We start from the raw sequence: 11130 nt of genomic DNA on the forward strand, positions 1-11130 counted from the left end.
AAGTTTAATACAATATTTGTTTTTTTTTTTGTTTTTAATTGCAAAGTTTTAACTAGGGACTTAAGCAAATGTGATTTTTTTTAAGTTTTAGCGTTAGTTTTATACAAAAAAGAAACCTTCTCAAACATATTGAATTTGAGTTATTTTATTTACGTTAGGTAGCACGTTAAGATTAAGTCACGTCATAGTAATATGGTAGTGACGTTAAATTTAAACGTTCATAGTGATTAATTTTCGTTGCGTCACCACAAGCTCATTATTTTTTTTACTGTTATGCAATAATAGTGGTATACATTATGTTTTAGTTTTCTTTTAGTACTACATTAAGCCTAAGTTTTTTCATAATAAAATAAATGTTTTAATTGAAAACCTTTTTTGTATACATCAACTTATAAGATGCACATTGTAAAATTCAGACGTTTTACTTTTAGAGAGTTGCACAAATTAAACAATGGAAGATTTACAAATGGCTATACTATCAGAAATTTGCAACCGATCAGATGATATGAGATTGCACATGAAAAAATATATTGAAAGTGTCACGAGTGATCTTAATGACTGGCAGGTAACTTTTTTTAAGTTGGAACAGTTTAGATTTTTTTTTATTTAACTAAAAACGGTATCTTTGTTTATCGAAAAATTAAACCTACCAAAATAAATAGTTTTTAGTTTAGTAAGTTGATAAAACTTTTGGTTTGTTTATTTGTTTATGCTAAAGTGCTTTAACATTAAGTGTTTTTGTTTTTTTAATTAACTTATTAAAACTCTGAAATATTTTTTTTTGAAAAAATGCGGTGAAGACAATTTATTTTTAATGATAGTTTTATAATAACAGAGTTGCCATACATTCAGAATAAGTCAGGCTATTTTAAATTAATATGATTTTTTTTAACCTAGGCTTAAAAACAAAACGAAAAATTTTATTGTAACTAATGTACTTATATCAAATCTAAATATTCTAATTTGAGCAGCTGTTGATTTTTAAAAAGCGATTATTTTATACAAAATTGTATTTATTTTATATTTTATAAAGTTATGTTGTTAATCTGTAGGCATAAACTAATGTTTAAATTTTATGTTTTGTGATTTTTTTTATTTAATTTCGTAAAAAAAAAGTCAAGTGATTTTATTTCAAATACTGTGAAATACAAATAAAACATTTTTTTATAGAATTAAGCATATAAAAAGTGAGAACTTAGAACAAATTATTTATGACTAAATTTAAAAAAGTTAAAGTACTTGTAATCATATATCAGTTTATTTTTATTATAAATACTAAACGAACTTTTAAAAATTATAGAAAAAAATTATATGCAGTTTGCGCAAGATGTTTTTATGTACCTTAGCAAATATTTATTTTAATTTAGTTTTAGATATTTAATATTCTTTATAAAATACAACTTTAAAATGTATTTTACTTTAACTTTTTACATAGTAAAATATTTTTTTATAAACTATCGGAAAAAAATATAACAATACCTTGGTTAATGAAGTTACTAATCTTGAAATTATAAAATTTAAAGTTTGAAAATTGTTCAAACAAATTAAACCGCCGTTATAAAACAATAATAATACTTTAAACACTCATAATAACAAAATACCTTTCGCTTTAAACATTTGGTTAAATACATTGTTGTTACTTTCACATAGTTTTATTTTTAAAACTTTCCTATAAATGTGCAATATTTTTTAGATTTAATATGAACAGTAATAATATAATAATATTTAAGTGTATAAAATCGTCCTTCTGGTATGTCAACCGTTGTTTGTGATTTTTTTGTCTTTATCATTTACTATATAATGGTGATAACTTTACGATAAGTTATAATGACACAGGAAAGAGCTCAACTAATTTACTATATATAAATTTATCTATAAGTATGAAGAATTACTTTCTGTTTTAATGCTTTTAACTTGTTAATAAACAGTGATCGATCTGCGAATATGTTAAAAAATAAATCACAATATAATTAATTAGATAGCTCTACATCATCTCCCTAGATCATTTAAAGCAAAAGTAAGTATATCTTTTTTTGTAGGTAATCGAACAAGATATAAATAACTTACTAAAAATAAACTAGTTCATAGATAAATATATAACAAAGTTCTAACATAGTTAAACTTAAATGCTTTAAACTAGACTATCAAATGAATAAGTATAAAAACGTTCAACATAAATAAATGTTTGTCCGGACAAAAACAGTTAAACTTTAATCTCGATTGTTTCTTTTACTGATCATTCCACTATTAAACCTCCCTGGTGCACAAAAATCCTTGTTTTGACTTAAGGAAATTGGTACACTAATTCCTGTTGAGTTCAATCAAATGGTTTGGTAATTAACCATTGCTACCATGGAACGCCTTTAAAACAATACAGGTTGAAAATGAAATGTACAGTCTAAGAAACTTTCTAAACCACTAATTAAAAAAAAGTTGAAGATATGGTATTACCTCCACTCAATTATCACTCAACTCCTGTTCCTTTTTCGTGGATGAGCCTTATTCTTACTTTGCAGTAGGCATCTATCACCAACACAAAGTAGTCACAACTCCCTGATTCTTTGGTAAAGCGTTTCTAAGTTCTTAAAAAATCTCGTACGAAGCGTTTCTTCTTTAATTTTTTATGCTTTCCACATAGGTCGAACTACAGGATTGAAGAACTTGTCTTGTTTGATCAAAAACAAAGCTTATCGTTAACGGTCAAATATAATCTTGGCCGGAAAAACTTAAACAAAGCACGCAAATCAGCTTGGAGTGGAAAAACATTTATTCACAAAGGCTCGTTTTCTGCAGTTTTTTTTTTGTGAGGACACTTAAAATGTCGAAGCAGCGTACGTATTTTTCGTTATTAGAAGGAGATCAACCATGTTTTTATACGACAAGAATAACCCACTCAAAAAATTAATGACATATACTACTACATAGCTTCTAACTAATTCTTTCTTAAGAGACATTTCACTAAAAAAGAATTTTTTGAATCCTTAATGATGTTAATAAGAATTTTATTGGTGGCCTAAATTATGATTTTAATGAATATTTAGTCTTTCTTAAATCACTGCTTGGAAGTTTATCATCGCTAGAGATCCAGCATCAGCTAAAGCACTTGGCCATGCAGACTTGTTTGTGCCATTTAGCAGTTTTAACCGGGCACATTGCACAAGGATTATCAGCTCTTTCATTTACTTTATGTAATGTGCTCTTAACGAATATAGTATTACTTAACCTGATACTTTTGCTAGTTTGTAATTACCTTATCTTTGTGGTTTGTAGCAACATATCATAATGATCTTTTTGTACTTAAAAATTACTAACTCTTTTACTATATAAAAGTTTTTGTTTAATTTTATAAAAGGTATATTACTCCGTACTACTTTTTCATTGAAAGAGTAGAATAGCAGGCAACAACTCTGCCAGAAAATATTTTTATCCCTTTTGTTGAAGCGTCCCTTTTTCTGACGGTAAAAAGAGGAAACTCCTTATATAGTTCGTAATTTTTGAGTTGCATTGCAAGTCATTTCCTTGACTTCAATTCAGTTAAATATCTCAAATTATGACCTAGATATGTATGTTCAGTGCTAAGAAGTATCGTGTGTCATCGTTTCTCATATCTGCAAGAACTACATTAGTTACTATTTCTTCCATGCATTTTGCTTTGGTCTCTATTAGCTAGACAAAGATTCTTCATGGTCCTGATGCAGGCTCAAGCTCTTTCAACACTAATCGCAAATCAAATTTAGGGGACTAACTCCATTAGTTGAGGTAATTAGAAAACATAAGTTTACCTTGCTTTTCTTATGCATACTGAAATAACTGAGGTCTTACACTTTCCGTGCTTATACTTGACCATATAATAAACGCAATGCAACTACTGATACACGCTAGCCATGTATCTTGACTTATCCCCCGGTCAACCCTTGGTCGAGTTAGAGTCAATGTATTTGTAATAACTGCATAACTAAATTAACTGGATGATTGATCAATGAACTTTGAGCGTGCTTAATTTAGTGAGCAAAAATTGCTTGATTTATTTGATGTTTGATATCTACAACTCTGAATTAGACCCTTAATAACAACCATGTTTATCAGCTATTTGGTATCGTTAATGAAAAAGAACTTTTTTTTTTAAATACGTTGCATACAACTAAAAATAATAATGTGTAAATTGTGAATATAATAGATAACAAAGTACAACAAAACTGCAGATAAAAACATTTACCAGTTTTTATTTAGATATATAGCTTGTTATAAAAGTTTAGTAATTATTTGCCTTAAACTAAGTTTAGATTTTTAACTGTAAGTGTTTTTCGAATAATTTATAGAACTACTAAATATTGATAGATATCAACTGTAAATAAACAGTTAAGATCTTTATTTTTTATGCGTAAAATTAACTCATATCAATAATATTGCTTATAAAGTACTAAGATAAAAAATTGTTAAATATTGAAATCTCAATTTCACGAAGAAAAATTTTAATAAAAATATTGTTTACAACAACTCTGTACTATACATTTATACGGAAACGGTTCAAAATTGCACGAAGACAAAGTTGCACGAGTGCACAAAATTGCACGAAGATACTTTTGCACAAAGACAAATTTGCACGAGGGGACAAAATTGCACCAAGGGTAAATTTTTTACGAGCTAAATTTTCCACGGAGGGTCATTTTTGTACAAGAGTAAAAAGAAAAACAGAAAAAAATATATATAAGAAAAAAAAAAAAAAGGTAAATTAATTAAAAAAAAAGGAAAAAAAGCTACTGACCGAGGGTAAGGGTTAGGGGTAACAGTGGTAGTAAAAAATAATAAAATCAGAAAAATAAAAACATTAATTAAAAAAAAAATATTTAAAATTATAGTTTACCGACCGAGGATAAGGGTTAGGGGTAACAGTAGTAGTATAATAAATAAAATAGAAAACTAAAAGATAAAAGATTAAAATAAAAACTAAATTTAAAATTCAACCCGTGCATAGTGTTTGCTCGTGCAAAAATGTCCCTTCGTGCAAATTTGACACTTCCCCATTTATACAGTCTTTTAACCGTTAAGCATCTTATTTTCCCAACCACGTGTTTATGTAATTTACCTTTTTTAGATTTTCTATTACTAAATTTGTTATAGTTCTAAAACTTGATTAATCAAAACACAGACTTATTAGTCTTTTAGTTTGTTTTTTGACAAATTTACTATTTAGTCAACAAAAATTTTCAGATTATAAAAATTAGTTTTCACCTCTTAGATATAATATTAAATTTTTAAGTAAAAAAACACTAATGTGTAAACTTTACAAAAAAATGTTTAATTCAAACATTTAGATATTATGTTAATTTGAGAATACAATTTTAAAAAAGTAATTAATCAAACTTTGATAATTTAATTCATAATATAACATATGTATGGTTCTCTTTTTTGTATGCTAAAAAGTATATGCTTTTTGTATTAAGTACAAAACTCCGTAAAGTTATTTTGAATTAATAGAAGTTTTTTAGCTTAATGTAAACTAAATATATTTTAAAAAGCGCAATTTTAAAGATATCGTTTAAGTAATGTTCTAAATCTTAACCAAAGTAGTTCAAAAAACAAAAAATCATTGAAAAATTCTATTCAGCTAAAACATAGTACTATTTTAATAATAGAGGGATTTATTTTCAATATGCTACAAAGAGACTATGATGAAGAGAAGAAAGGCGATAAAAGTTCTTCAACATACTTTTACTGTGAGCCCAGAAGACGAACATCTTACTGTCCAATATGAAAATACTGTTAGCAGCTTGATTGCAACTATTTATTAAAGTAGAAGCTATAATAATTAAATCTATTTAAATATATTTTCTCTGCGACAAAATTATGTTTAGAGAAATACTAAAAGAAAAATGCTCGGTTTTTTTTATTTATACAAAAGAAATCATTATAATATCATCCATAGTAGTTTTTTTAAACATTAACTTGTTTTTAAATTAGTTAAGATAAGTCTAGTATCAATCTGCAATGTTTTACAGTGGTCATGTTATATTTTTCTTAGAAAAAATATCATTCAGCAAACTAAAGTTTTCTCACAGAGCTCGTCAGTGCATTAAAAAATAATTAAGAAAAAAACACATAAAAGTTATGGAAAATAGATTATTAATTTTGCAATTCCTTACTGTTACGAATTACTTTTTTCTGGTGCATAACTTATACAAAATATATATATAGCAAAACACATTTCATTTTTTCTTGAACTTATTTGAGTACTTTCAAGTAAGTCAAGACATACTTGAAAGTACTCAAATAAATTTAAGAAAAAATGAAATGTGTTTTGCTATATTTTTTGTTACGAATTAGTAATATTAAAAGTCATCATATTATCGTTATTATAATGACGTAATTTCTGGAAATTACGCGTTTGCAATGTACTTTCTTTGAGTTTTAAGTTTGGTTTAAAAGTAAGGAGCTATTGAATATGCTCAAGAGTTTTTGATTTTTAACAAAAATTTTTGAGCATCTTCGATTTTCGTTATTGTTTAATAAAGTTACTATTTTTTTTAAACACTGCTTAAATTATTTTCAAAAAACTTTAAAAGTTAACAGCAAAAGCAATATTTAAGTTTTGAAATGAGATCAGCTGTAAAAAAGCTCGTATCGTTTATTTAAATTGTCTCTCCTATCAGCTTTGTCAGTCGCAGTTTCTTTAGGAAGCAGATGCTGCAAATATGTACTGTGATTTTTTTTTTCTTCAGTGTAATGAGTTACTTTCCAGTCTATTTGTAATTACTGTTGTTATTTTTTAATTTCCAGTTATGATAAAGGTTAATATCTTTGTTTTAAATATCTGTTGTGGTTATACCACCGTTTTTGTATGTGCCACCTGTTTATTTAAAACATTTTTTTGAACTGTTTGTTGAGCTGATTGATGCTTTATGTATTACGTTTTCGACCAAAAATATGTTAATTAGGCACATCTCTTCTTTAATCACCATTTGCAAAGTATCTTTTTTTCTTCATAACTTTTATTTTTTAAGTATTTCCGGTTGTGTCTTTGTACTTCTTTTTGAAAGTTATTCATTAAAATATAAGGTATTTTTTAACTGATCTTATTTATTTTTTTGTTTATATTATGGTTCTGGTTTAAATTTTTGTCTAAAAGCTAAGTTTAGCTATATGTTAATTTGTGTAGCTTTTTCGATGTTAGTTTCAAATGACTGGCAGTAGAGTGGGTTTAAATAAAATATTTTCCTGATCGAGCTGGTTTATTTTTGCCTTTTGTGTCTTGATCATTTGTGTACTTAAGTTCTTGTTCGAAACCAATGTTATAAAGAAGTATTGGTAGATTGTAAACTTTAATTACTGCTACTAACATTAGGGGTAGGGAGTACTTGGGTGATGTTTGCTAGACACATGAGGAGTCTTGATTTGGATGTGTTTTGGTCTAATTAAGAAGAATTAAAAAAAAAATCAAAAAAATTCCTAAAAAAAAACTGCACCCCAAAAATCACATAATTTTTGACTTTTCGACTTAAATAGTAATAAAGTCACTCATACATGTCCTAGACTTATATATTATATCTTAAATAAAAGCTAATAATTATAGGCATACCTTTAATGACATTTCAACTGCTTTTGATATATTATGACGTCATAATTACACAAAATATGCAAATTTTGTCTGTAAAATGGAATTTTTTCTATAATAAAAAGCAAATTCTTTTGCTGGTTTTACTTTTAGTTTCTATGATTTTGACTGACGAATTCTGAAGTCAATCAACCAGAAAGATATTACTAAGTCATTTCAATTGTTTGTTGATAAAGATATAAAAAACACTCAAAACCACTTTTAGATATTATGTTTATTGAGAGCACCTGAGTAAAAGTAAAATAATTAGACATATATTATAAGAACTACATGTAAAATTATTAAAATTAGTGTTATTTTATTTTTTCATTATAAAGCAGGGTTGCCACTGTTGGTTGCCACCAACATCTTGGTGACTTTTAGTCAAATGTAGTAATCCGACGTAGTAGGTCTTTATCTTCTGCTGCAATTACTGCTCTTTCTGTATTGCAAGTTGGGCAAATCCTACTTGCTCCGTTGGGTGCATGTTTGACCTTTGAAACAATACTCCACTCCATGTTTGGCCTTTTACCGTACCTGTGAAAAAAGCTCCAGACATAATCCGATAAACGCGTGCTTTGTTTTTTATTTATGTTTTTAAAAGTATGTTTATGGTTAGCATATCTATCCTTGAAACTATTTTGCCCAACTTGCAATACAGAAAGAGCAGTAATTGCAGCAGAAGATAAAGACCTACTTCTGAATAAGCGGCAAGATTAACGAATATTTGTCCCCACAACCGACGATTCTACTTTAAATAACTCTGTCTACTTACGTACTAATTTATTTCACAACACTCTCATTACAATCACATACACTTGCAAGTTTAATACTTCATGTTTTTAAGCTGTATAAATTATTGACCAATTTGTTAAATTTATTATGACGTAACATTTCTGCACAACTCAATTTAATTTTCATTCTAAAAACTTGCCTATTCTTAGAGCTTTTTAAGGTTAGTGAGGTTTAAGGTTAGTGCCTACTTTTATTAAATTTGTATTTTTTGTAGACAATTTCATAATTTTATGTTTTTATCCCAAACTTTGTTTTTAAACCATAAAGTTCATTTATAGTTACTACCTACATAAACACTATACATAACTATACATGCTTTTTCTGCTTTTTTTCTAATGTGTGTTAATATTTTATAGACTCCGTAGATCTGTTCTTAAATTTATTTGAGAGCAGTGAAACGCCGTTAGTTCAAATAAAGTTTTAGCACAAGAACATCTGTGGTATATATTCCGATAAGCTTAGCTTATCAGGATCTCCAGGATTTAACGCCTTTTAACGTTACACCTTATAGATATCTAAGTTATATAGTTTGATTTTATAGCTATAGACTAAAATATATTAAAATGTATGTTTATAAATTTATGTCTCTTTACAAGCATTAAAGGTTTTATTTTGATATGTAATGTAACTTTAAACTACCTAGATTTTCAATGAAATGTTGGAGATTCAGGAAGAGGTTGTTGATTTAATCGAAAGAAAATTAGAAGTTCTTTGTGCAGACATGATGGGAAAAGCTTTTTATACCAAGATGAAAGCAGATTACTACCGCTATATAGCTGAAGTTGCACGTGGCGACATCAGACCGAGTAAGTTGTCATTTCGATTAAAATCTTACTTTTAGAAACATTAATAGGTAACTGTCTATTTTTAAATACTAGTTTTTTCTATAATAGTTTAAAGGTTTCCACCCAGAAATTCGAATCTATATTGTTTTTTTAGTTGTACATTAGTATAATTTATTTTAGTTTTACTTATGAAGATTTTTTTTTAATTTTTGCGCGTATTGTTTTATTAGATAATATTTTATTATTGTTCAAGATAATTTTCAGTATATATCATCTGTATAACAGCCATATAGTATAAAATTAGTTTTATTTGTAAGTATTTATAAGTCCTTTTATTTTTTGTCAAAAATTACGAACTCTTTAAATCGAAAAACTAAATAAATCATCACAGCTAATAATTAACAACTTTTATAACACAGATAAACCTTTACTACGACACAATATTCTATATAAATTGTATAGTTTTATTTGTCATTGTCAATATATATAATGAATATGTAAGAATATATTTTTTGTTTGATAAGGAATAAGTTACATTCATTTCTAACATAAACATTGCAAGAAAATTCAAAATTTTATTTTATATCTACAGCTTATGCAACTAAGTCAAAGGAATTGTATTTAAAAGCGATGGATCTTGTAAAAGGCGACGAAATGACAGTATTGCACGTTGGACTTACACTTAACTACTCAGTATTTTTATATGAAGTCATGTTTGACGTCAAATCTGCATGTAAAATGGCTGAGCAAGTTTGTTTTTAAAATTTATTACTTTTTTTGTATACTTTTAAATATGTTTTTAGCCTATTTTATCTTGAAAGTGTACTTTTAGCTTTAAAAACTAGTTTCAAATAAAAACTGAAAGCAATAATATATACTTACACAAACAATTTTTTTTTTGCGAAATATAAATAATTTTTATATCAGTCTTAATTTTTATGACTTTGTTTTAGAATTTTTGAACTTAACATATATCAATATTAGTTTCAAGTTTTCAAATACTTTTTTATGTTAAAAGAATATACAAACTGACACAAGTTGAAAAAAATAAATACTGTTCAAATTGCTTTAAAAAATTTGTATTCCAATATTACTTTTTTCGTTAAAATCTTTACTAGCAAACTAATACAAAGTAATTTTTGACGTTTATTTTAAATATATTGATCTCGTAAAGTGTAAGATGTGTTTGGTTTTAAAACTTTCTTTTAACCTTCGTCTAGGCTTTAAAAACCGCAGTCAACTGCTGTAAAGATTCGAGTGATGAAAAAGCAAAAGATTATCTTCAAGAACTAATTTCACTGTTGACGGATAACGTGAATGTAAGTTTTTTTTTAAATATCGTTTGTATTTTTATTATTTATTAATTTTTAGATCTGGTCGCAAAAGAAAGAAATCACCAACAACGACATAATGTAGGTACAACAACGATTTTAACTGTTTCTGCTATTTTAAAATTTTGTTTAGTTAAAATGGTTATTAATCATATTATGCCAATCAAACTTTTTTGGACGCAAATAGGATTAGCATTATAGTTTTTTTATGTATAACTTGCTAAAAAGTTATTAAAGTATAGTTATTTTACTTATTCGACCAATACATTAAGTTCTCTCTATGTTTCTGTTTAACACAAAAAAAACTGCCACTTTTTTATTTTGTTTTTTTTCTCAATATATTGATTGTTTCACTTTCTTCAAAGTTAGGTATTATTCAATGTTACACATTTTTTGATTTAAGTTTAAATTTTTATTAATATACAAATTAATATTTTATTAAATGTAACCTAATTTTTCTAAATATTTAGAATACTTATTGCAAATATTTTTTTTGCAAAAGTATTTTACAGTTTTAAGCATCATGTCAAAAATTTAAATAAAACTCTTTAAATTCTTTTTTTTTTAAGTTTTAAACTAATTATACAAAAGAAACGAAATCAGAGTAAGTTTAATAGAGATATTTCAA

The 11130-nt window shown here is 26.4% G+C and overlaps 1 protein-coding gene across 1 annotated transcript; it reads left to right on the top strand.

Annotated features, from left to right (window-relative positions):
* The first annotated feature begins 434 nt into the window (after window positions 1-434).
* On the top strand, window positions 435-10686 carry LOC145830023 (14-3-3-like protein 2). The gene is made up of 6 exons (XM_082937918.1): window positions 435-565; window positions 5637-5762; window positions 9030-9192; window positions 9764-9921; window positions 10392-10490; window positions 10543-10686. The coding sequence occupies exons 1-6, from the start codon at window positions 452-454 to the stop codon at window positions 10585-10587; spliced, it is 705 nt and encodes a 234-aa protein (XP_082794044.1). The 5' UTR covers window positions 435-451; the 3' UTR covers window positions 10588-10686.
* The last annotated feature ends 444 nt before the right edge of the window (window positions 10687-11130 follow it).

The sequence above is a fragment of the Thalia democratica genome, chromosome 2 (genome assembly GCF_965202585.1).
Source record: "Thalia democratica chromosome 2, ktThaDemo2.hap1.1, whole genome shotgun sequence".
NCBI classification, from domain to species: Eukaryota; Metazoa; Chordata; class Thaliacea; order Salpida; family Salpidae; genus Thalia; species Thalia democratica.

What these genes read in the sequence shown, in the direction of transcription:
- LOC145830023 (XM_082937918.1), top strand. Translation starts at nt 452, where the DNA reads ATGGAAGATTTACAAATGGCTATACTATCAGAAATTTGCAACCGATCA. An exon ending in CTGTCCAATATGAAAATACT is followed by an intron (nt 5,763 to 9,029) that starts GTTAGCAGCTTG and finishes TAAACTACCTAG; the next exon opens with ATTTTCAATGAAATGTTGGA. An exon ending in ACGTGGCGACATCAGACCGA is followed by an intron (nt 9,193 to 9,763) that starts GTAAGTTGTCAT and finishes TTATATCTACAG; the next exon opens with CTTATGCAACTAAGTCAAAG.